The 27,953-nt window shown below is 37.1% G+C and overlaps 1 protein-coding gene across 31 annotated transcripts in view; it reads left to right on the plus strand.

Annotated features, from left to right (window-relative positions):
• The window catches only part of LOC123758321 (longitudinals lacking protein, isoforms H/M/V), a 191,001-nt gene that overhangs the window by 79,620 nt on the left and 83,428 nt on the right, over positions 1-27,953 (plus strand). For 2 of the 31 annotated variants that reach the window (XM_045742553.2, XM_045742554.2), the window contains exon 5: positions 24,133-26,155. The exons of 18 other annotated variants lie outside the window; for them this stretch is intronic. In XM_045742553.2, coding sequence (XP_045598509.1) covers positions 24,133-24,813 — 681 coding nt within the window. In that variant the 3' untranslated portion in view covers positions 24,814-26,155. 11 more of the 31 variants (XM_045742573.2, XR_006772872.2, XM_045742597.2 and 8 more) reach the window with 11 other exon arrangements.

The following is a 27,953-nucleotide window of genomic DNA, read 5'->3' on the forward strand; positions in this document are numbered from 1 at the left end:
TTAGGGGTCAATACAGTTTTCTGAGGAATGCTGGAGTATTCGTAGTGTATTTTGTCCCAGTCAGCGCCTTAATTGTTATAATCAAATTTATTAAATATCGCCTCCTACTACTCGTGTTCTTTGGACACATTGTAAGGAATTCATGCTTTTTACCTCAATGAGGTGGTGATCCAAACAGGTTGTATCTAAGATTGTTCTGTGCGATTAGGTCTTTAATATTCTTGACGATCAGGTCAAGTGTGTTCTCTCCTTCAGTTGGCTTGCTACATCTGTTAGTTCAATGTGGACTTGTCATCAGTTTCTGTTAGCTCTGTTGTGTGCTTCTTAATCTAGGGTACTTGTTGGCATTTTTTTTTTTTGTGTAATATTATCTTTCATAAGTAATGATAATGTCTTCTTACAGACAAAATAACACAGGAAAAAAACACACTTATGTATTTGTAAATTTTATGTCAAGATTTACACCAAGTCTTTTGCACTCTCTTGAGTGTTTTGTCAAGGTCTGAGTATGTGGTTAGGACAAGACTAACATCTCAATGACAATGGCATTAGTCGTTGAGATGTAAATCTTTACATAAATTTCACAAATACATAAATGTGGGTTTTTATCCTTCTTATCTAATATTTTCCACATCAAATTTCAAGGATTGAAATCTCTCTGAGTGGATTATGTCAATATTGGATTTTGAAGTGTGTGAATTTTGAGCAATCATATTTCCAGTAGCTGGAGAATTTTTTCTGGCCTCAACTGTTTTCCTAAGTCTTTGTGCAATGGTTCATTTAAATAGTTAGGTCCCTAATTTAAAAACATTTTACAGTGTATTATTTATATACTGTACTTGACTAGATGCACCTCGGTATGTATGCGTGTGCTGTATATCCTTCCAGCATTGATATATTTGCTAACAACATAACATTCTTGGGTAGGATTTGAGATAGGAAAGTTAGGCAATTAAATGTGTAGTGTGAAGCCACACTAGAATAGCTACTGTAGGGAGGATAAGCTAATTGTGGGCATCTCCTTACAGACACTCAATGTGGAGAAGCCCTTCGCGTGCCACTTCTGCACATATTCCACCTATCGTCGTGATCACCTTAACACACATCTGCGGACGCATACTGGAGAAAAACCTTATCAGTGTCCACATTGTCCATATGCAGCAACAATTAGCAATAATCTTAAAAAACACATTCGCACACACACTGGGGAAAAACCTTATCTCTGCCCTCACTGCACATATTCAGCTAGTCGAAATTCTTCGTTGCAAAGGCATCTTCTGACACATGATGTTACAAAATCCTACTGCTGCCCCCATTGTTTTTATGTAACATTTCAAGAATCAGTTTATCAACTCCATCTACAAACTCACTTTGACCAATAATTTTTTAGTTGTGCACTAATTCAAGAATTGTCATTGTTATTAGCAGGGCAAAACTATTATATTTGGTAAGCATAAACCCTCTCTTTTAACACGAGTCAAACTTGGGTGTGGAAGATGCATAGTAATATTAGTGTTCTTTTTTTATTTTTATACAGTACAGTACTTGTCTAGATGGATGTATTTTATCGTCTGGTCACCTTTTGCCCATAATGTGTATCCCCCAATGGTTAGGAAAAGCAGATGATAGCTGCAGTCTATATACTACTTAGCTTTTGAAAGGAACTTTCAGGTAGTAAGATGATATGCTAATTGGGACGATCTTTAGGAAATCCTGAATAATTATTCAGTATGTATGCCCCCCCCCCCCCACCACCACAAATAATAATAGAAGAAGTCTTGTAGTGGTGCTCTTGTTAGCGCACTCTGCATTTGTTAAATATTTAGTTCCATGCTTTCAGATTACACAAATGCCATACAATAGTCTAAAACAAAAATCTCGGTCTGGTATTGTACAGTACAGTATAGTGATTGCCTTCACTGGATTTGCATGGATGCAGTTCCTAGTCTTCATTCAGAAACTGTCATATGTATGTAATAGTTCTGAGAGTAAAGTGTTAGCATCGAAGATTTCAGATTTTCAGCCTTTTACTTGGAAATACAGGAAGATTTGAAATATTAGTTGAGGGTTAATGTCAGGTTTATGGAGAAGTATGTTGGCATTCATATTTAATGGGTCCTTAAATTTTCTTCCTTTTAATAAGCAAATTAATTGTATCACTGTTAGCATAACATCATCATGCCATAATTAATTGGCTCTACATCATGCCATAAAATGTATCAAAAACTAGGTTGTTAAACATCAAGAAAGAGTGGAACACCATAACTCCTTGTTGACTTAATATCTTCTAAGGAGTTTATCATCAATACCTATTGCCTCTTTTTGTCATTATGCTCAACATAACTAAGGAGGCACAGATTACATCTTTCATAGTCACTTTTCTCCGACCATATCATCTTTCATCCATGCATCCATTACAAGTGATCTCGGCAGCTTGAACCATGCCTCCATTTAACTCGTAACTCCCTGGCACATTTTATGAAGGATATGTGAAATGGTTGGTATATTGACCACATAAGAATTAAGCTGGGTATGTACATATTTAGTGTTTTAAATTTAGTACAGAACAGTAGTTTTATTTATGGCACGGTGCTCCTTAGTTGTATTTATTTACAATTTCAATTATTGTATTTATTTTAAAAATGTTTTGGTTATAAGTAGGAAATACAGTTCAAGACCAGTTATTCACTAGATGTAGTATCCTTACCTTCCAAACACTGTGAGAACATTTGAACCTTGAAGTACTGTATTCTCTAAATCTGGTAATGCACTCCATTTTTTTCCTTGGACAAGGCTGGGTCCAGCTTAATAGTTTACAGTACATATTATAGATTCCTAGGGCACATAAGCTTACCTGCTTGATATTTGCTTGATGGGGTTCTGGGAGTTGTTTTTCTCCCCAAGCCCGGCCCAAGGCCAGGCTTGACTTGTGAGAGTTTGGTCCATCGGGCTGTTGCTTGGAGCAGCCCACAGGCGCACATATCCACCACAGCCCGGCTGGTCGGCACTCCATGAAGAAAACTATCTACAGTAGTTTTATCTTGAAGATGTCCATGGTTGTTCTGGCAATATTTTTTTACACTCGCTTGGACGATGATGGACTACCGTGGACCTCTGATGTTTATACAGTGTTCTCCGATTGTGCCTATGGCACCCCCTGCTCTTCACTGGTTCTATTCTGCATTTTCTTCCATATCAGTCACTCCAGTATGTTGTTATATTACTGTGTAGATTTGGGACCTGGCCCTCCAGTATTTTCCACGTCTGTACTATTTGATATCTCTCCCGTCTTTTTTCTAGTGAGTACATTTGGAGAGCTTTGAAACGATCCCGATCCCAATAATTTAGGTGTTTTATTGCTTCTATGAATGCCGTATATGTTCTCTATATTCCCTCTATTTAAGCTCTGCTATATTCATATAAAAGCCAGGAAGTACCATCTGATGCTTGTAGTAACTAGAACATCATGGCTCCATCTCCATTCAGTATAGTGGTTGTAGAAGGGGCTGTAATCCACCCCTCACTTTATTTGTGCATGCAATGGGCTTTACCTAAATGGCAACATGTATTTTCCTAAGATATGTTGAGATTTAGGCTTTGGGCCAGATAATGCAATTTCATAGAAAGGATTTACATGTTCAGTACTGCACTGCAGTTTACTGCTCAAGTGGACCAATTCATTCCAGTCCCTTCCAGACGACTTTTTGAATGTGTGACATTCTAAACAGTGGGGGACATTTATGATTGAGTACTGAATTTCTGTACTGTATTTTATTGACACAAACATCTGAAATTTTTTTTTTAGTTTTAGACCCCCCCCCCCAAATAATAGGATAGTGCCTCTGCCAAAGGTTTAAAGGAAAATAAGGATACATTCCAATAACTTCCAAAGGTTGGATTTTTCCACATTCTCAATAAAATGCCTATTTGAATGTTAATATTTGATCCTTAACACTTTCCTGCCACCTGCTTGATACAGGCTCGGGCCGCATGTGTGTGGGTGTTTAATGCTAGAGTTAACGACATAGTAGGAATTGTAGAATAAAACGAGTGAAGACCACTGATGTCATGGGCACTATCAGAGAGAAAAAACAAATATCAAAGGCCTAAAACTTTTGATGCTCTTTCCAGTCTAAAAAAGGATCATTAACATGGTATCTCTTGCTTAAACATTGGGCTACAACATTTTATTCAACTTAATCTTACCGAGGGTAGAAAGCACGTGTTTTAATTCATATTTATGTACAGTACACATATTCCAAAAGGTGTGTGTCCTAACCAACCTGACTGGCATTCATACATAAATACTGTGCCCTTCAAATCTTTTGGTTTTTCAAGGTACAGTATTTACAGAACATCCTTTCAATTTGGGGTCTCAGAATACATGAATGTGTAGGTTGGTGTATCTGCAAGTAATAAACTGAAAGTTTTTTAAGAAAATTGAGGCCAGAGTGGTGGTAGTGACTGGCCTTTCTGCTGTACAGACCTATTCAAGATTTTTTTTATTAAGCTTAAAAAAAAAGTTAGGAGAAATAGATTGCAGTATAGTGTATAGTATTTGAGAAATGATCATAGAAGTACCAAGGCATAAAGCAGATCAACATTCCGGGTTTTGGTAAGTACCCATTTTTTCGCATTCCCTAGGGAGGGAGGTGCCATTTACTCGTACATTTACCTATTTGAAAGGGGCTTGACTCTATGATCTCACTGGATAAATAACTGAGGTCCAAAGCTAGGGGAATGAGGCGGAAGATATCCTTTGCCCTTGTGAAACTAACAAAGAACTATTGTACTTCGTGACTAGGTGGTTTCGTTCAACTCAGAGCTTCATTGTCAGGATTTCTTTGCTTTGTTTACTTTACTGTTTGTATTTTATGGTTTGCCTTCCTTTACCTGAGCCATACCTGGAGAGGGTTTCAGTTCTTCTCCCTGAGCCTAGCCTGAGGCTAGGCTCGACTTTTCAGGTGGCCTTTTCTTCGTGATCTAGGTTTTAGATGATTTAGATTTAGATGATCTATTAATCTTATCTAGGAACTTTTGCTGCAAGAATAAGCTAGATTTTTTATTTCTGATCCCTGGTGTGTTTACAGTGATTCACAAGGGCCTGGCATGGATTGAATTGGGTGTAGCTATTCCAAGCAGGAGGCACCAAGTGATGTGATAAAGCGATGTCAGCTCCTCCATACACGAGAAGGTGGTGGAAATCAAAACTATCAGTAGTTTCAAAGCGTTATACGACTGAGTACTGGGAAAACAGGACACCACGAGCATAGCTCTCATCCTGTAACTACAGTACACTTAAATAATTACACTGAATTTAGGTATTTACAAAATAAATGTAAAAATGATTTGAGATTTATCATAATTATGAAATTTGTAAGAAATGCATGGGAAAGTGTAAAATACAGAAATGTTAAAGTATTTCCAGCTCTGTATTGTCAGCCAAAATACTAGTTCAGTGTTTATGGCTTTGTGAGGTCAAAATAATAAAAGAATTGGAAATTTATGGTTTTGTTTTTGTAAAGTAAAAAATATTTTATGCAATACAGTTTAAATTAGTTTGAATGGTTTGAAAGAATACAGTATTGGATGATTGAATTTAATTATTTTACTGTGAAAGAGTTAAGCAAGGGGCAAATGTTAAGCGATAGGGTTTGCTTTGGATTTTGTCCTAATCCCAACATGACTATTCTCTCTCTTTTTATTCTTTGCTTTGCTCTTGTACTTGGCAGAGCGTGGATCAGTTGACTACCTAATTGTACGAGTGGCTTCCTTCAGTCACGGGGGGAAATGTTTACACTCTAGTTAACACGTTTTTGCCCTCCTAAATTAAAAGTAACTTGTTTCTTGAGCCTTTTTCTAGTAACTTACTCTCTAGTCACCGGGTTCGTGTCTTCCCGACGTGTTTGTGTGCGAGTTGTTGGAGCCCAGTCTGTTGACAGAAAGTTGCTGAATTCTTTTTGATGGTGGTATGCACTGGGTTCCTTTTGTGACTTAGGTAATTTCTGGGTATAGGCTGTATTAGCTTTGTGTTGAAAGATATTTCAAGTGTGAGTATGGAGTCATGGTCCCATTCCTTACTTGAAATCTCTCTGAATTGCTGCTCATGCATGCATTTAAAGTGTTTCTCAATTTTTAAATTAACATTCACTTGTATATAATTACTTGAAAAAATCTCCATAACCATAAATACTTCAATAAAGAAGTTGTATGTGGTCTCATTTGGAAAAAAAAAATCTGAATTTATGTGGGACCTACAATTAATATGAATTTGGAAAGTGATACCCTTGAAAATTGTATAGGAAATTATCATAAATGATATTTTAATTCATTCAGTAAATTGATGCATTACCTGGCTTAATGAGAAGACTTAATAATATATATATTCAGCAAATGAAGTTAAATATTTTATATTAAAGCTCATGAAGTTTAATAGTTTCGTTTCTTGGCTAATTGTAGGCCTCTCCTTGCAGGCCCTCAATGTGGAAAAACCTTTCGCCTGCCACATCTGCTCTTATTCTTCATATCGTCGGGATCACCTGAATGCTCATCTTCGGACCCATACGGGGGAAAAACCTTTCAGATGCCCACAATGTCCCTATGCAGCTGCCATTAGCAATGATCTTAAGAAACATATACGTACCCACACTGGTGAAAAGCCTTATACGTGTCCTCATTGCCCATATGCTGCTAGCCGAAATTCATCGTTGCGTAGGCATATTCATTATAGCCACATGGTGACATTTTATTAAAATGAGGATACTGTACGGAGAGAAAGAGGTTTATCTTTTTACTCGTGTGAATAAGGCAAGAAGAATGGGTAGTTCCAAGATAAGGGATAGTTGCAAAATCTTTCCTGTTAAGCTTTGTATACAAACAGCAAGTTGGGAGTGCACTTTACCGTAACATTTTACGATCTCCTTTGAATTTAAACTTATTATTCATATTTTACATTTATAAATTTTTTAGATAAAATGGCATTTTAATTGAAATTAAAATTAACGTGTCAGTGAATAATTAGTGTCTGCATAAGCCAATATAGTCTCCATTTTAATTGTTTTCTGTTTATTTATGAGCAATGGTGGGTTTGTACAAAGACAAATATGTGTAAATTGTTTAATACTTCTGTTAAATGTATAAAAATATTATTAAAGTTCATACATCAGTCAGAATCTTTAATAGCCCTTAGTACAAAGCATGCATATACAAGGTTTGTTTGGTAAGAGGATTCTATCAAGACTTGGTAATACAGTACAGTACTGTACGTACATGCATTACAGTGTCATATCGTGCGTGAAGCAGTCACATGAAAATTGCAAAAAAGGAGTTTTAAATTTTAAATTAGATAAAAGTTTAATTTTTTTTTACACACACACACACACACACACACACACACACACACACACACACACACACACACACACACACACACACACACACACACATACATACATATACAGTGGAACCTCTATTAACGAGTTTAATCCGTTCTGGCACCAAGCTCGTTATCTGGAAAATTCGTCTTAAGAAACAAATTTCCCCATTTAAAATAAAGGAAATAAATTTAATCCGTTCCACTCCCAAAAACATCCATACTTGTATGACATTTTTTTTATGTAAATATAATACTGCACATGTAATTACTGTATAAATGTTTTGTTGTACTGTTTTAATATTTACCTTACGAAGAGTCGTTGCTGGCTTGAGGGAGACGATGGAGGGGTGGGAAGGAGGAGAGGGGTTATGGTGTGGAAGGAGAATCCACCTCTGAGTCAGGCGGGCTCTCTCTTCTTGGGAATTTCACCCCACTGAGACTGGGTTGTGGTTCACTATCACTGGCTCTTCTTTTCTCTACTTTTGCAAAGAAGGTATCTATTGACAATTGCTTTTGTCTTTGTTTAAGGATGTTCCTAAAACGAGACAGCAAATTGTCACATTTTCGCGCTCTCGGTAAAAAAAAAAAACTTGCCCCAAGTACGTTCGGTGTTTCGGGCGATCAAGCGGTAACACTGAAAAGTGTATACTCTTCACTGTCCTGACCTTAATTTTTGGTGTACGTATTTTATGTTTGTACCAATGTGTTGGCAATAGAATGTTCTAGAAGAACATATGTATAAAATGTCACACAAGGATGCGTTAGACCAGCACCAAATAAAAAACTACGTCGATTACACTCATCGTGTCAAAAATACAATGGTCTTACCACGAAGATACAATACAATGCCGTTCTCCCAAATAGGCTATGTGGCTATTAGATAAAACGGAAATTTCATGGCAAACATGTTTATACTATCCCCAAGTCGATCAGATAAGAATTGGATTTTATAGAAATATTTGTTCAAATGATGCTTGTGCACGGTGTTTGGGTGCATTCAAGAGAAAAAAAAATGTCACGCTCAAGCTACATATACCAGCGAAAGTGATAACACTTTCACAAAGTGTTATCACAAAGTGATAAATTAATTAAACATGTTCACACACCGGGTTGTCACTGCTTTATCAGGGCAGCTTTTCCAAGAATGCGTTCACCTTTTCAAACATTCCCAACACTTCCCTGATCTCGGTGGAAGAGGCAGCATCCTCCCTTACCTCCTCATTCCCTTACTAAGGGTGTAAATTGTTGATGAGGACCTGCCATACTCCCTTGTGAGATCAGTCACACAAACACCACGCTCATGCTTTGCTATAATTTCCTTCTTCAAATCCACAGTAATTGTGTCTTTCTTCCTCTTGACAACACTATCTTTAGCAAGCAGTTTCTTTGGCGACATCTTTAGCAAGCAGTTTCTTTGGCGACAGTGCATTACAAATTGTAGTCACAAAATCACTAAAAACCCAAAGAAAAGCGCAAATAAATCCAGAGGGATGCTTGTCGTGTGCGATACAACAACAACACTGGCGTCAGAGGCGTCCGAAAATTTGCAAGAACCTGCAAGACGCTAGGAAACACCATGTTGCTTTGCTCGTTAATAGAGGTGAAGCTCGTCAATAGAGACAAATTTGCCGCGAGTGGCTCGCTCGTTAATCGAGGTTCCACTGTATATATAATATATATCTCGACTGCATTCTAAGGAATACAGATTTAGGATTTTTAAGTGGTCCCAATAATTTAGATGATTTATTGAGTGGATTCTAGCAATAAAATATCTTTGTATGCTCTTCAGCTTTGAATGGAGCCGTTAGTGTACAACAATATTAAGACACAAGTGTCCTAGAGAGCACTAGTGTCCTAAAAAGTAGCATCATTTGTATGGTGTATCTTGTTCAATAGGTTCTTGTTATCCAAGCAGTTATTTTTCTTGCAATTGTGACAACTACTTAGTTGTGTTTTTTAATGAGGTCGTCCAACATAACTCCTAAATCTTTTACATTGCTTTCCTTTCAGTTGTGTGGTTTGACTGCATTTTATATGTGGTTTCTTTTTTGATTTCCCCCCCCCCCCCTTTCCTCTTGTTCTTGAAATTGGTGGTTTCAGGAATTCCTCTGTCAATTTGGGAAATTCCTGTTAGTATTTTGTAAGTGGTGATCATTTCATCTCTTTTTTTTTTTTTCTTCTATTTTCTAGTTTTGGCATGTTGAACGCATCGGGTCTCTCCTCGTAACAGGTTTTTCAGTTCCGGAAGCCATTTTGTAGAATACCTTTGCACCTTTTCCAGTTTATTTATGTGCTGCTTGAGATATGGGCACCATACAACTGCTGCATATTCCAATTTTGGAATATGTTCACAAGAGTCATGAAAAGTTTCTTTAGTATTTCACATCCATATAATTAAAGGCAAGTCAATCATCTACTGTATACGGTATAATGATTCATCCATATAAAAGCTAGTCACCATCCATATAATTAAAAGCAATTAAGAAGTTGGAAAGCAAGACATACGCTCTTCTCACAATGTTCTTTGTGTGTTCCTCTGGATACAGTTTATCCAAAACCACCCCCTAGGTCTCGTTCTTTATTAAATGAAGTTTTTTTAATTCCTTTCCACATAATTTGTAAGTTGTGTGTGATCTATTTTCTCTGATTTCACATTCCATAACATGGCACTTATTCACATTGAATACCATTTGCCATTTGACGTTCCAAGCACTTACTTTATCTAAATCAATTTGAAGGGCACGATGATCGTCTGTATCTCCTTTCTTCCCAAGTATCTTGGCATCGTCTGCAAACATGGTTTAGATAATTCTGTATTCCTTCTGGTAGATCGTTTATGTAGATGATGAACATTACTGGTGCAAGAACTGAACCTTGTGGTACTCCTGTAGTCAGATACATTGTCACTGATTACTGCCCTCATCTGTCTGTCAGAAAATTTTCATTCATGTCAGAAGTCTTCCTATCACCCTTGTGTAATTACTGTACCAAAATGTAGTTTCAGGATGAGAGCTACGCTCTTGGTGTCCCGTCTTTCCAGTACTCTTTGCCGTATAACTTTTTGAAACTACTGACAGTGTGTGTGTATGTAATGTATGTATGCATGCATGCATGCATTGTAAATAATATGCATGCACACACATTCATCTAACCAAAGGTACCAGAACTAATTTATATGTTAAAGCCAGGTTGATTAAGGATTTAAAAAGATATATAAAATTTTTGGACTTTTCAGCCAGTTTGAGATTGCATTTATAAAAACAGTTGAACAAAATACTGTAGCAGATATTGGCTAGTTACTGGGGTTGTTTTTGAATGATATGGGAGTTTATTTTTGTGAGTTTGGAAATACTGGTATTCAACTTATATTTTCCCACTGTAATAGTGGACGAGGAGTCACAATAATGTGGATGAAATATATTGACCAAACCACACACTAGAAAGTGAAGGGACGACGACGTTTTGGTCCATCCTGGACCATTCTCAAGTCGAAATGTCGTCGTCCCTTCACTTTCTAGTGTGTGGTTTGGTCAACACACTGTAATGTTGTTCCTGTATAAGGGTATGCAATTTATCCAATAGTGTTTACATTTCTGGAGAATTAAATTATTCCTATATCATCCCCTCCTCTCCTCCCTCTCCTGTTTTTCTTCTCCTCTCTCCTGTTTCCCGTCTTCTTCTCTTTGTTTATATTACTTTTAATTTAACTTCCTCTTCCCATTTCTGTTTTGTTTCCCTATCAAACTTTTCTTTTTCAAATCTAACTGTAATGTACTACACATATTTTATGTATACTGTACAGTACTGTGGTATTGATATACAGCAGTTAGAGTAATTCACATTTTTAATTATTATTTCAAGTTTTGACTTTTTAATAATTTTCTACGTGAAGAAAAGTGTATTGTGCGTAATGATTAATAAGTGCCAAATTACATAAATCCTTTGGTAATTACAGAGGTGTTAAGAGAAAAAATGAATCTGGCCTGTCATTTGGAAAGGTGAAATGTGAATTTATAATTTCTTTAATTTACAAATATGAAAACTATGTTCTACTGTACAGTATGTATCTCCTTTTACATTTAAGGAATCTTATGAAACCCAACACTTACATGGTTTACTAGTTGAGAGGATAATAAAGGTTTAATTTTCAACTTAATAAAAGGGAAAGGGAATGTTGAAGTTCAGCATTTCCTGTAGTTATTTTCTCACCTGGATTAATTTATCTTAAAGAGAACTTATAAGTTGATGGCCTGTTATATTAGAGAGAATTGTATATTTTAGTATGATCAAGAAGTCACAAGTTGAGATGATGGGCATCACATTAAATTGCCCTTCTGACTAAATAAATGTAATCATTACACAACAAGATGTAAGGTTGCATTTCAGGGATCAATAAGAGAAGAAGCTAATTTGAGCCGTCTCCTTACAGGCTCTCAATGCGGAAAAGTCCTACACCTACCACTTCTCTTATTCTTCAATCAGCAAGCAAAATGTCAACTTGCATCTGCGGACTCCCATGGGAGAGAAGCCCTATGCATGTCCCCACTGCCCCTACCGAGCCTCTCAGCGTATTCATCTACATGAACACATTAGGATTCACACTGGAGAGAAGCCTTTTCAATGCCCTCACTGCCCTTATGCTGCCAGAACAAATTATATTTTAACTAAACACATTCGACGGCACACTGGTGAAAAACCTTTTGCCTGTCCCAACTGTGACTATAAAGCAGCCCAGAGAAGCCACTTGGTAACTCACTTGCGTACCCACATTGGAGACCGACCATTTTCATGTCCACATTGTCCTTACCGGACAACTCAACCTACACAGCTTCAGGACCATGTTCGAATGCATACTGAAGACGTCTAATAGGTCTGTTTTTATTTGTCGGTACTTATTAGAAAAAATTTTGTTTACAAAATCTTTTCTTTGATTCCTTGACTTGTTTAATTTATTAAAAAGAAAGGAATCTGAAATTTCTGATTAAGATGTTTCTATAATGTTTTTAGTGTGAGAAACAAACTGACGCTAGAAGAATTTGCTGCTGAATCACAGCTGACTTCCTGTATGAAAATATCCAAGGATGTATGTGGTGCCTGTATTGTTGAAGAGGAACGCTCTCTGTTGTTTAAAGAACATAGGCCTCATTGCAGGTTTTGTCTCAAATTGCAGCATATTAAGATTTGCATAAAAAACATGCAAGAGAAACTCTTAGGCAAATTAATATAGATTTATTAAGGGGAAAACCTAATTTGAGGCATCTCCTTGCAGGCTCTCAATGCGGAGAAGCCCTACGCCTGCGCGATCTGCTCTTATTCCACGTACCGCCGTGACCATCTCAACACACATCTCCGGACTCATACTGGCGAGAAACCATATGCATGCCCTCACTGTTCATACAGGGCATCTCAACGGGTTCATCTAAATTCCCACGTTCGGACACATACTGGCGAGAAACCTTATGCCTGTCCTCACTGCTCTTATAGGGCAGCCCAAAGGGCACATTTACTCTTCCATTTGCGCACCCATACAGGAGAAAAACCATATCAATGTAAATTTTGCCCATATGCTTCTGCACAAAATTCTCATTTGAAGCATCACATTAAATCTGTGCATCCAGATCAGATGGAGTCTATTGAACAGGAACCAAATAAGTCTTTTCTTGTACAGTGAACATATGTACTGTACATTACCATGCTATTATGTCACTGCATTGGCATATTTTGAAAGTTTCCAAAGCACAAACAAAAAAATACTTGAAATGTACATGGAAGTTTTCAGGAATTGATTTTTCCATGTCAGGTGTGTGTCCATTCTTATGTACTTAACATCTTCACACATGCTTGTGTGTATACATCCATATGTGTAGGTTAACATAGACATGCACTTATGCACACAATAAGTAGTAATGACCAAAGTGAAACTGCACTTGATATGACAAATATGCAATTGAAGTACTACCAGACTTGATTTTTATGTCGAGTGGCTCTTAGTAACAACAACAACATGACAGAGCCTGGTTTGGTTCTCTTTATAGATGGGTGGTATCGTTGGAAGTGGTGGCAGTGTGGTTGTCGCCGCAGGTGGCAGTAGGATGGGATCTGCTGGTGGTGCAATGTCGGTAGGTGATGTGAAGATTGTGGCCAGCACCAAGACACGTCTATCCTGCCAGCTTTGTGGCCGCATGTTTGGTCAGATGGAAGATTTGCGCCGCCATTTTCGCACTCATACAGGGGAAAAACCTTACACCTGTCCCTACTGTCCATATCGTGCTGCAGTGAAGAGCAGCGTTATTAGACATGCTAGAACTATACATGGTGCTACTGCAACTTCGCAGAACATATTAGGAGTTTGAAATATACAGCAGTGGAAAAATATTAATTAAATTATATATTTTTTAATGGGAATTGATCTGTGCAGGCTACTTGCCTTCAGTAATTTTGGAAAGTATAATGATAATAAAATATTAAGAAATTTGTTACAGTGCTAGAAATCTTGTTTTAAGTTTTGATTAACATTCAGTATAATGCAAATTATTTTACCACATTGATGTTCATGGTCCTACGTGGAAATGTTAAAGCTATAAGCAATATTTTGTTACGGAAGATCTATCTCATATTTATTTAATTTAAGTGTTTATATATGATTCTGTTTAACACTAGAAACAGTTAAAACCAGCATTGTTATTCATTCAAGTACATTTAAAAAGGGGAACTGTCAAATCCAGTTGTTGCAGATGTGAAAGGAAGTGTCATTCTCAGGCCCAAATTGATTTTTGTGGTAGCTTAATATTTTTCATATTAAAGAAGCCAACTTTGATTTTCTATTTTAGGCAAGCATGTAGTGTTGCTTAATAAGTGGCTTATCTTTTCATATTATCGTATTATAAAACAAAACAAAAAAATTGGGTCTAAGAGTAGCACTTCCTTTTTTTTTTTTAGGGTGCCACGGGCGTAGGCGTGGGCATCTCGGGCGCCCAGCTGGCCAGAGTAGAAGGAGGTATGGGTACTGGTGTACATCGTGGAACTGCTCTCGACTGCTTGGTGTGTGGGCGGAGTTTTGGACGTCTGGAAGATCTACGTCGTCACTTACGAACACACACTGGGGAGAAACCATACACATGCCCTTTATGCACCTTTAGAGCTGCAGTTACGAGTAGTGTATATCGTCACTTGCGTACTGTGCATAGCGTTGACAATCGTGCAGTGCAAAGCCTCGGGGCTTCTCGTCTCCCAACTTGACAGCATTTTTGAACCCTTTTGGTGGGTGAACATTCATACTTGAGTTGGTGGAACAGATATCCTGGATTTGTTGTAAACTTCTTTGTTCTTGTAAATACTGTGTTGATATTTGCATGGGACAATAAAACTAAACAAATATACAAGTGGAAAGATCATGTGTGCTAATGGCAGTAATGTGCACTTTAATTTACTGATTTGTAGATGCATGTTATGTATATGAAGGCCTTAAATGATGAATATTTATAATTTTTCTAAAGTGCAGGACAGGATTTCTAGTGAGACTAGTTGTTTCAGTAGTCACTGATGTGTTATGATGATTTGCACATGGATAAGGCTCAGTGGTGAAGATTAGAATGAAAATCAGTATACTAAGGCAGGTGTTCTGCTTCAGGGGCGGGGTGTTGCAGCGGTGGATGAGTGTCGACTGCCGTTGCCTCCATTCCTCTCCCGTCTGGGACTTCCTGGTGCTTCTGTCCTGCCTCAGGCCTCGTCCATGATAGATGCAGGAGAGATGGGGGATTTGGAGATGGGTGGGCGGAGACATCTTTGTGGTGTCTGTGGTCGTGGATTCCGTCTGGCCAACGACCTGAGGCGACATTTACGGATCCACACTGGGGAAAAGCCCTTCCACTGCCCTCATTGTCCGTACCGTGCCTCTCAGAAGCAGTCAGTTAACAGGCATATTCGTACTGTCCATGCAGATCTTTTTCTTGAGGAGACACTTAACTTGTCAGGGCATCAGTTTCCTCATGTAACTTTGCATGGGAAAATGGATAATATATCACAAGGTAGAATGGATAAAAGCTAACAAGAATGCATGGAGAGAGTTCCATCAGGTAGTGAGGAATAGTTCCCATGGTATAGGCAGGTATGACAGAAAGTGCTAAGACTAGATTATTACTGAAAATCATAAGTGTCATTATGTTTTAAGCTGTATCCCATTCAAAACAAAAATGCTAGTTCAGTCACAGTTCAGTGAAATGTGGAGTGTTCAAGAGGAAAAATATGCACACGTTTATGCCAGAACCAGCTAAGGGTATGATGGCATTAAAACCATCATACCCTTAACTGGTTATGACAATTCATTATAACCAGCTAAGGGTATGATGGCTTTAAAACCATCATACCCTTAACTGGTTATGACAATTCATTATAACCAGCTAAGGGTATGATGGCTTTAAAACCATCATACCCTTAACTGGTTATGACAATTCATTATAACCAGCTAAGGGTATGATGGCTTTAAAAGCAGTAATTAAATGTCAGTACCTACTTTATTTATTTAATTATTTTTATACTTCATATTTATCTACAGTAATGTAAATTTAGTTTTATGGGTCATTATGATACATTTTATTTTTGAGTGCGCTCTTATGACCCTTGATATTTGGTTGTACACTTTGGTTGTACTTGCGCACACATACATACACTCACTGTGTATGTGAAAGTTTGAATACAAATTATTTGCTGTAAAAATTATAGAAACATAGAAATCATTGTTAAGCTTCACGAGATAGCTTCGTTTCCCTACTTAAGCTCATATATACAGGTATATTGATACTGTACTTGTATAGTAATCCATCAAATTCTAACATTAACAGAACTGTAAACATCGTTTATGCATCCAGGAATAGTGTGTTCATTTTGTTTCAGATTTTTTTTTTAATATTTACGTAAATGTTGAAGGAAATAAAGATTGATAGTGGAGATAGGCAAGAGTGGAGAAATGGGTAATGCCAAGGTATTGTCATTGTTTCTATATTTTTTAATGGGAGCAGCATGGTTTTCATTGATTATTTTTTACACTAGTGTGGTGTGTGCTGCGTATGTTTGGAATGTAGTCATAGCATGAACATCATTGTTGAAATTTGATCTGTTTAGTATTCTAGAGAACATGGCACTGTAATGCAAGATATTTTGTACTTTTGCTACGGTGATCATGTGGACAAGATGGAAAATCTATGTACTGTACTGTACGTAATAAAAATAGTTACTTCAGCAATTTTGAGTATTTACTGTTATATAGTGGATCAACAGAAGAGAACATTATATTAGGCCACGTTAATAGTATGGTTGTTTCTGGTTGCTTTATACTTTTTTTTTTTTTTGCCAGCAGGCAAAGGATCCCCCAAAAATTCATAATTATTGCATTAAGTTTGTATTTTAAACTAAAGTAAAGGCACAATTTTAGCCTGTTGTACATAAAATTATACATTTAGCTTTTTGTTATTCGTGTCGAAAGAAAGTCTTCCCATTTCGAGCCCTTCCCCCTCATCCCCGCCCCCACAGACTACAGTAACTACAGTATATTTTTTCTTAGCTTTGAGAAAAATGTGTTTTGGGGGGGAGGAATAAGTTGTCATCAAAGTTATAGGTCTTTTTGAGAAGCAAGTACAGTAATAGTAAGTTACCTGTTTTACAATGTTCCAGTGTGGCTATTATTTGTAAAACAGTATTTGAGCTTTTTTTCTATAATGTGAAAAAGGTTTCTTCCAGTGATGCCATTTGTAATCACAAAAATTTTGAAAACTTTGGCAGATTCATTGAACCGGATGCTGTGAACCTTTTTTGTAAATAAACTCCAGTTGTAATTTAATGTGTTATTATACCTGTGATTTTTTTCTGGTGAAATCCAATAGTTATTGAGTTTGTGTATGAATATATAAAAAGGCAATTAATTGGAGACTGTATTTGCCTCTGCATGTACAACCCAGATCAGCAGGGGTTGTCTGAAGCTCCTGCCCTGTTCAACTGTGTGTTAGTTGTGACAAAATCGGAGGCAAGACATAATGTATATAGACAAAGGATTGTAATAGCCCTTAAAATAAGATGTTTTAAGAAATAATAACTGTAGCAGAGAGGTGAATAAGCATAATTTTCTAAAATGTATAAGTGTTATTGTTGAACACAGTAAAACTCCGTGGCTATCATCTCATCAGTTCTTTCTCATCCTCATATTACACATATGAACCCAAAGCTCAGCATTGTTATCCTATGTTAACATTTATTTCCATAATAGCTACTGAACAATTGCAATCATATTTCAACAAATATTTCCAATTGGCAACATAAAAAGTATGATATTCAGCATTGACAAATTCAGATATAGCAATGTATTTTGACACAGACACTGAATTTTGTAAGTCCAGCCCAACAAAGTAAATTAGCATCAGGCTGGAAAGTAAAAAAATCTTCAAAATATGAGTTAATATTTTAATAATGGTACTCGTTTAAATTCTGAATCTTGCTTGCAAAGCTGGTTTGCTCACATACCTGCTTTTTTTGGAAGTCTAGATTACTCGGCTACAAGTTACACAGGTTCTCTATTGTTCGCATAAATACAATTAAACATCTAAATCCGGTGAAGAGTAGAGATGCCATTAGTGCACACACACAACTGACATGAAGTTATTGCCAGAATAAAGGTAGAAGTCTGTTTGAGGGAACTGTGCTGAGTGCATATTCCAGCACTAGGCACACAGACTATGTAATAACAGTTTAGATAATTGCCTATGTAATCAGGCCATCATTGACTAGGCTGCAAGGTTAGAATGTCTTGAAAATGGCTATACTGTGTGTAGATTTGTGACTTATGGAGCACAAAACAAACTTGACCAGTGTATGTCTTTTTTCAAGAATGAGTGTCTGAATTAATTTTTTGGAGTTACAGGATGAGAGCTATGCTCATGGTATCCCGTGTTCCCAGTACTCTTTGTCACATAACGCTCTGAAACTGCTGACGGTTTTGGCCTCCTCCACCTTCCCACTTAACATGTTCCACCCGTCTACCACTCTGTTTACAAAAGAAAACTTTCTAATATTTTTTTGGCACCTTTGTTTCCTTAGTTTGAATCTGTGTCCTTTTGTTCTTGAAATTGCTGGTTTCAGGAATTCTTCTTTATCAATTTGGTCGATTCCTGTTATTATTTTGTAAGTGGTGATCATATCGCCTCTTTTTTCTTGTCTTCTAGTTTTGGCATATTTAACGCCTGTAGCCTCTCTTTGTAATATGGCTACAGGCGTTAAAGGCTCAGGCTACAGGCTCTTTTCATTTTTTCAGTTCCTGAAGCCATTTTGCACCTTGTCCAGTTTATTGATGTGCTTCTTGAGATATGAGCTCCATACAACTGCATATTCCAATTTTGGTCTCACAAAAGTTCTGAACAGTTTGTTTAGTATTTCACCATCCATGTAATTAAAAGCAAGTCTGAAATTTGAAATTGGAATGTGGTGCGTAAGGTCCTATCACAATGCTCATTGTGTTCCTCTGGTGACAGTTTACTATCCAAAACCATCACTAGATCTCATTTTTTATTAGAGTGCCAAGCTTTGAGAGCATGCCCATTTAAACTAGCTTTGATAAAGCAGTTAACACTTTCGCGCTATCTGGACGCGCCGGCGCGTTCGGTTTCGTCTAACGTAAACGCATAGTGGACATAAAGTTATGTCTACTTTTAAAATATTTGTATAAAATTCAATTTTTATCCGATTTACTTTGGGTTTGTTTCAAACTGTGCGCTATGAGGCTCTCTTTCTCACCACTAGGCTGCATGGTACAATAAGTTCATGAAAGGTGTGGATAACTTCGATCAAATGGTATTTTGTCCCAAACGGGTTGCAGGTGGGTGACTTTAGCCGTTTATACTGGTAATTCTTCCCCCATATCATGTATTATATGCATATGTCTGTTTAGGGAATTTTATTCCGATCAATATACAACCAAAAATAACTGTGTGCAACAAGTATAATCTTGACAAACATAACAAAAGTAAAAATATTTCGTGTGTGTTTGACGCTCACTGATATGTTCCAGCGTTGTTTTATATTTGTCGCTATTCTAACTTACGCTTTGTTGATATTTTTTACCTATGGGCACATAAAACATTCTATTGCGAACATATTGACATAAAAATGAATGACGTACATAGAAAATTAATGTCATGAGAGTGAAATAAGTATAAACTTTCAAAGCGCCGTGCGTCGTCCCGTCACCGATACCGGGTAACAATTTCACCACTTCCCACACTCTTGCGGGCGGGCTGCATCATTATTCTACGCTTATATTCATATCACCGTGTTGGGAATTTCATTGCGAGTCCATTGATACCAAAATTAACGCTGTAGAACAAGTGTGGAGGTGATTACAATCCCAAGAGTAAAAACATTTTGTTGCTGATGGGCGCTCACGGCGAGTCATCTACGTAGTTATTTATTTGGTGCTGGTATCCCTATATGTTTCGTGACTTATTTTACTAATGTTCTTCTAGAGAATTTTATTGCGAACACGTTGGTACCAAAATGAAATACGTAGCATGAGAGCTAAGGTCAGAAGAGTAAAAAGAGTATACACATTTTTGTTTTTACGCTTAAGCGATAAAAACGCAGCGCGCACATTCGGTTGGCTGAGTGACCTTTGCGGAGAGCGCGAAAGTGTTAAGTAATAGCATAAAGTAAATGCTATATCGTAATTTATTAGTTGCTGGTTGAAAGTCGTAAGCATTCAAAATGAATTAAATAATACGTGCTGGCAATAAGTGAATTGCATTTTTCCGTTCATGGTATAGCTTCCCTCTACTTTTCGTCTTCCCCCATTTTCCCATTAATGTTCTGAACAAACTCATCTTCAGTCATCATACTGTAACTGGCTATTTTCTTTGAAACAGACAATAGACATACAGGCAAAACCCTCTCCAGGTATGCTCCAGGTACAGGCATCCATTGATTTCTGCAAGCATTACTTTCTTGCAAATCAAAACCTACTCAAACTTCAATTATAGGTACAGTATATGAGAAAAATAGGATTAGGTTCCAGAGACCTCCAAAGGTTCACTTTCCTTCACTCTTGATAGAACAGTGAGACTTTAGTTCATAAAAATAATTGGTAAGCCTAGCTGCTAGTAGTTAGTAAACTTAGTTTTTATTGAAAGTGTTAGGTAAGGCCGGAGGTGTGGGAGCCAGAAAGTCATCCACAAGCCCCCCAAAATTCCTCCTTCCATGTTAATATTCTAGTTTTTCTATATATTCTTTACTGAGCGCGAGTTTATGAAACATGCAGCGGATGTGACTGTCAGCTGCTGCCTCCCTCAATTGCTTACTGAAGAAATTGGCAGAGAAATTTAATAAAACACATACAAATGTACTTGTTATTTATGATTCTTGCATTAATAAGCTTTATTTCCTTCGTGTCTTTCATTTTTATTTAAGAGAAAGCTTAAATGGGGTTATTGAGGTTTTATTTATCTCTTGGGTGAGAACTAGCAGCTGATTAGCAGTCCATGCATATAAAACACACCTATTAAATATATAAATGTAAAATGTACACATTACAGTACAGTATTTAGGATTTTTCCCTTAATAAGAACACACTTTCTCCCATGCTTCACAATACTTAATGTGAAGTAGCTTACACTTTATCTGGGAAGATTGAAGTAAAAAAAATGTTAATTGCTGTATCTTCTGCAGTAGCAGCAGCTTCGCACCACACCAAATAAAGAATTTGTGTTTGGAATACAGAATTATATGGACATGCTTGCTGATGATGCTAAGATAACAGGGAAGATAAGGTTCCTTAGATGATTGTCATGCCCTTCAAGAAGACCTGGACAAAATAAGTATATTGAGCACTACTTGGCAAATGGAATTTAATATAAGTAAATGCTATGTTATGGAATGTGAAATAGGAGAACATAGACCCCTCACAACCTATAAATTACGTGAGAAATCTTTAAAAAAAATTGATAAAGAAAGAGATCTACGGGTGGTTCTAGATGGAATCTATCACCTTAGGATCATATAAAGAACATTGTGCAAGGGGCCTATGTGACACTTTCTAACTTCAGAATTGCTTTTAAATGCATGGATGGCAAAATACTAAAGAAATTGTTCACTTCTTTTGTTAGGCCAAAGCTGGAATATGCAGAGGTTGTATGGTGCCCACATCTTAAGAAGCACATCAACAAACTGTAAAAGTTGCAAAGACATGCCACTAATCAGCTCCCAGAACTGAAGGACAAGAGCTACGAGGAGAGGTTAGAGGCATTAAATATGCCAAAACTAGAAGATAGAAGAAAAAGAGGCAATATGATCACTGCGTTCAAAATAGTAACGGGAATCGATAAAATTAATAGGGAAGAATTCCTGAAACCTGGAACTTGAACAACAGGTCACAGATTTAAACTAACTAAACAAAGCTGCCAAAGTAATACAGTATAAGAAAATTCACTTTTGTAAACATAGTGGTAGACGGTGACGTCAAACAAGTTAGGTGAGAAGGTGGTGGAGGCCAAAACTGTCAGTAATTTCAAAGCGTTATATGACAGAGTCTGGGGAAGACTGGACACCACGAGCGTAGCTCTCATCCTGTAACTACACTTAGGTAATTACACACCCCACCAATCTCTTCTTTTATTGAATAAATTTGCTGATATAGCTCATTAAAAAAATCTTGTACAGTAGAGGCTTTTTTTAGAATAAAATAGCGTGGGTGAGGTTAATTGTATGTAATGAATGAAAAATTATTAAAGATTGTCCATCAGTTGTGAGAGAGGCAATAGTAAGCTGCCCCTCACTGCCTCCCACACTTACTGCTGACTACCATAACGCTTCAAACGAAAAAAAATGCTCCTCACCACTTTACATATAATTTTCAGTTCTCATGTGCACTCGACTCTGTCAGTAATACAGGGTCTTATAGACACAACATTGTGACAGTAATATGGGGGTCCTATAAACAGAACACTTGTGTTGGTAATATGGGGTCCTATAAACAACACTGGCAGTAATATGAAGTCTTATATAAACACAACACTGTACCAGTAATATGGGGTCCAGTGAACACACACACACATGGTGCTATGTCAATAACCTTGGGTGAAATAAATACATAAAAATGCCATAAACATATTGTGTCAGCATTAGAGATCCAATAAACTTTAATCTTATACATACCGAAGAATAATTATTGCTGGAACGGATGTTGAGGTCTTTAATGGTTGATTGATGCCGTACTAGATGAGCTGGATTGCATTGGTTATATGCTGTAGCAGCTTGCAAGTGTCTAGAGTCTGACTGGTAAGGCTATAAGGAAGATCCAGGGAAGTATGACTGTAGGCATTGTTTCAAGAATGTAAACATTGACGAAACTAAAAAAAAAAAAAAAAAAAAAAACTTTACACGGGATGTATGTGTAACTAATGGAATAGGTGTAAGGAAAGACTTGCATTGGCAAATGTAGTAGTTATGTGTGAATAATGGTATTGTATAATTATTTTTACTTTTACTTAATTAAGCGGTTAGGAGGGAAGGAGTGTATGCATCAGTGATAAAAAGTCAATTTAATTATTGAGATGTAGGTTTTGATTTCTGTTAGAGAAATTTAAGTGATTGGGCAGTTGAAACTTGAAGGAGGGCTGGAATGAATTCATTATTTTTCAAAGTATTGTACTGTAAATTAAAGTTTCTTCAAACTTATAATATGGGAAATTGACCAGAGTACAGTACCTATATGAAATCAAAAGAAATGGGAAATTACAAATTACCAGTACATTCTAACACTACAAGCATCTAGAGTGAATTGTTAATGATAATTATGTGTAGCAGACAGTGAAGCTGTACCATACATTCCTCTGAAAGCCATACAAAATGTCTAGAGAAAGTTATTCATTTTGTACTGTATTGTTATCGCATAACTTTAAAGATTGTATTTCATGCGTTAAAACCAATTTAACATGATGAGACATAATAGTAATCAAGCTTCTTATAAATATTTTGCTACAGCTTGTGATATCACGAGTACTCAGTAAATCAACTTAATTTATGATAACATTTTGTGTGCTGTTTTCAATATTTTAGAAATTGTTATGCATGTTTCAGCTAAAAGTTTTGCTCCTCTTAAGGATAAACTTTACAGACTAAGTTATATTGTAAATGCAAGTTAAAGTTTGTGTATGGTAGGGCTACTGGAAGTATAGCTATAGCATGGATACCATATTGGGAGAGGGCATGACTAAGGGTGGCGTGTCTTGTTCTAGGCACGGTGGCCGCGTCGTGAGCTGGTGTGTGGGCTGTGTGGACGCATCTTCAAATCGTCAGTGGACCTAACACGTCACATCCGAACACATACTGGGGAAAGACCCTTCCAGTGTCCGCATTGCTCTTATCGTGCGGCGCACAAAAGCAATGTGCAGAGGCATGTCCGCACAAGACATGTCCAAAACTTCATTCCGTTTCTTAGTCCTCTTGACCCATCATAAGTTTGAGGAATAAATAAAAGCAAGTTTATAAATACAGTACTGTAACTTCATTAAGAAAATGAGGAGCTTTTGAAAAGTGGAAACATTAAATATATTTATCACAATCCATGAAGAAAGATAAATTCCATTTTTTATGCTATCTTTGTTTAGGAAAGAAAAATAGTGATATTGTTTTGAATTAATGGCGTGGGTGTTGGTGGAGGTGAAGTTGATCTGCGTTTTGGTATGAAGTACAGTATTGGTTGACAGGCGGGTTGTCTGTTGCAGTGCGAGCCAGGGACGTTGACGGCGGCTGCAGTGGAGACGACCCGATTGATGAGTTGCGCCCCTTCTATCTGGTCATCTAGCGATGTGGTTGCTGGCCCCTCTTCAGGGTGGACCTTGGGCCAGGGCCGCATAACCAGCTCCATTGTAGCCGAGCGGCATTACCCATGTGTCTACTGCCACTACAGTTCCCGATCCCGTGTCGATCTGGACAAGCATATTAGGACACACACTGGCGAGAAGCCTTTTAAGTGTCCTTTCTGTGTCTACATGTCTGGTGACAAGAGTAACTTTCGTAGACATCTATTAGGTGTTCACAAGATAAAGTACACTGATATTCAACCATTGCCACTACAGCCCGCCAGTGTGTCCTCTCAGCCTTCTTCACAGATCCCTAAGCTGTCCCCCCAGTCTTTACCAACACAGTTTTCCAAACTCTCTCCAAAATCATTGTCAAAGCAACTTTCTAAAATTACCGCTCAGTCTACTTCATCACAACAATCTAAGGTGTCTCCGACAACCTCACTACAATTATCTGGTCATTCCCCTATGACTTTGCCATCACACACCTCTAATCCTTCTCAGCCCACTCGTTCCCTGTCCCATCCTGCTGGAGAATCCCATCCTCCTCAGCCTGCAGATTGCTCTGTAACCTCCCATGCTGAAACATCCCAGGCATCATGAATAAACTTTACAGTGCATCACATGAACCAAATCTTGTTACCAGTTTTACCAGCAGGGAATATTAAAAGTGAATGGCACTTGTGCATAAGGTTCCACCAGGAAACAAGATAACTGCCAAACTATTCTGAATCGGAAAGGACTCCACAATGAGGAAGTAATTGTGGAAATATATGTGATCCATGAGTATTCGTGGGCAGTGTGCTTGAGGGATTGCAGTGCTGATGTAGTGGTTTCCTTGCAGCCGCGTGGTGGCCTGGCGGCAGTGATGGCAGCTGTACGACGGGGCAGCACACTCCAAGCAGGATCGGTGGTGCTGACCGATCACCAAGCCTCGTGCATGGGTCGAATAAGCGATGCTGATGCGGGCACAAGCAGACCAATTGAGGGTGGGATAAAGCCTTTTGTATGTGGCTGGTGTCCCTATCGTGCCCTTCGCCGAGGTGACATGAAGAAGCATCTTCGTACACATACCGGAGAGAAGCCATATTCATGCCCATCCTGTGCCTTCCGCTCGGCAGATTCAAGTGCCCTCCATCGGCACATTCGTGCTAGACATCTACACCATCAAATCCAACATCAACCACCTAAACAATATGAAGGTCCTGCACCACTACTATAATCATAACAATGACATGATTGCCATCACTCCAGTCTCTGCAGTAAAGTTGAATGAACTGTATTCTACTTGACCACAAAGTCCCAGAAACTTGCAGAAACATTTGTTACATATATTTTATTCATGTTAAATGTATAAATTCTGCAGCTTTATTTTGAGATATTTTAATTTAGAAGGATTTTGTTATGAAAAAATAATTTGCTTTTAATTTTCTACATGTATCATACACAAGCCAATGTTTTAAATGTATAGTCTTAACAATTGTTGTGATTCATACATTTTGTTTGTTGGGCTTTTTTGAGTTAATGGGATATTTTATAAATTACTGTAGCTCTTAATAAAGCATATCTTAACAATAATTAAAAAACTGAATGCATTATGCAAATATTTCTTTTTATATAGTTAAAATAACGTCAAAGTAATCACATGCTTTGTAATATAATAGCCATATAACCTTGCGTTTTATTTAGTTGGACCAAAGATAAGTTATGAAACATTGACTTTTTTGGCCCCTAATGGGGTTTATGTAATACAGTAATGTATTTCGATTTCACTTTCGTTTGATATGAACGATAAACCTAAATGTAAGACCATGGTCGGAAGACATAGTGTTGCCTTATAGAAATATTCACAGTTGGGTGGCCATCAATACATGATAATTACCAGCATGCATTCACCTTACAATATTTTAATGGAATGGAATTGTTAATAAAACTGAATTAAGGAGCCTGGAATTTCACTTATGCACATTCCTCTCCTCCCCCAGCATTTGTCGTTGACTCGGATGCCCTTAGTTTCCTGTCTTTGCCTAAGGATATCTTCATAGTATCTTCATATGTATAAATACTGTAGTACCATCATTTTAAAAACTTTCAACTTGCTTTTTAATCTTGTAGAGAGGCATCACCACTAGCATAGTGGTGTAACCACTATGTAACTACAGTACAGTACATAGGTAACTACATCTAGTTACTGTAACTACAAATATGTAATAACACAATTTATTTCTTCAGATATTGAGTTGTAGATACTGTAGTTGGAATATATCTTCTTTTTAACACTATATGTCCTCTTAAGAGGATATATTGCGTGAAAAAAAAAACCTTAGTAGTTTTACAAGTACTTAAAATAACACATGAAAAGAGATGAGACATAACAAGCCTCAAAACCTCAAATATCACACTCTTTGGACTAAATCTTATCTCTAATATTACAGTCATTATACTAAATCCTACTTGTAATTTTGCAATCTTGTAGGAAATACTGTCTGTGAACATCAGGGTATCTAAACTATACTGAATATTCTGAGTTGTACTGAGCTGTATTCTTTTAATCGTAATTCTGATCCCTTCCAAGTTCAGTATGAGCATTGTACTGGAGCTTGCAGATATTATAGTTATACTGAATGCTTTCAGGCAATAATTGAACCCTATCATAAGGCATAACAAGTGTGTATTGCAAATGACCAGATATGTGATGTGGTCATTGGAACGTGAGGAAAAAAGAATCATTTTACAGATATGTCATTGTGCATTTACGTTGTGCAGTTCAGACCCGCTTACCGAATATTGAGACAATTGTATGCCTCCCAATGCTTGGCTTTTGAACCAAAACTACCTTCCAGAAACCATGAACCATTTTAGAGTATCATTTTTCTGAACGGTACTAGATCATTGTACGGAACCATAACAGATATGATGTGATCATTGTACGGAACCATAACAGATATGATGTTAATCATTGTACTGTACTGTATTTTGCTTCTATGTGATGGTTGTAACATGCGAAAACATTCCCTTGTTCTATAGATTTTATGTACATTGTACTCCATCATAGTATTCTGAATTGTGTTGAGACTAAAGCAATATCATTTAAGGGTTTGTAGACTAGTTGTAGGCTTTGGGAATTCGGGTTTCCTTAATGGAGTTTGAAGAGGCAGGATTATATTTACTTTCATACAGTTGTCAGTGTTTTGTCCTATATATACAGTTTTATATATATATATATATATATATATATATATATATATATTGTATGCATGTAAGAATAATCATAAAAAAAATTAGATTTTGGTTATGCTTATCTTTTATCATACAGATTTGGATACACTTAGGAAGATGAAATGAAAATTCCAAACATTTTCGTGTTTCAAACACATCATCAAGGAATCCTGTATTCTTGATAATGTGTTGAAACAGGAAAGCGCTTGGAGTTTTAATTTCATTTTCGTAATTAGATACTTACGCATATATGGGCCCAGTCCTATACTTTTTGTTGTTGTTGTTATTGTTGTTGATGTATAGTACAGGGAAATCAGAAAAAAAGTAGGGTTTAAAAAGGAAATCTTGGGAGATGAGGTTGAGTTTTCATATTTCACGTTATGCTTTTGGCATTGTTATACATACTGTATTTTATTTTTGTTTTCCAAGAAAATTCTGGGTTTTGCTATTCAGCAAAATAAGATATTTTTGGCAAAGTGTGGGCAAATGGTGAAGGCTAGAGTAGGGAGAGGTGACCTGACGTG

Source organism: Procambarus clarkii, chromosome 11, assembly GCF_040958095.1.
Source record: "Procambarus clarkii isolate CNS0578487 chromosome 11, FALCON_Pclarkii_2.0, whole genome shotgun sequence".
Classification (NCBI taxonomy): Eukaryota; Metazoa; Arthropoda; class Malacostraca; order Decapoda; family Cambaridae; genus Procambarus; species Procambarus clarkii.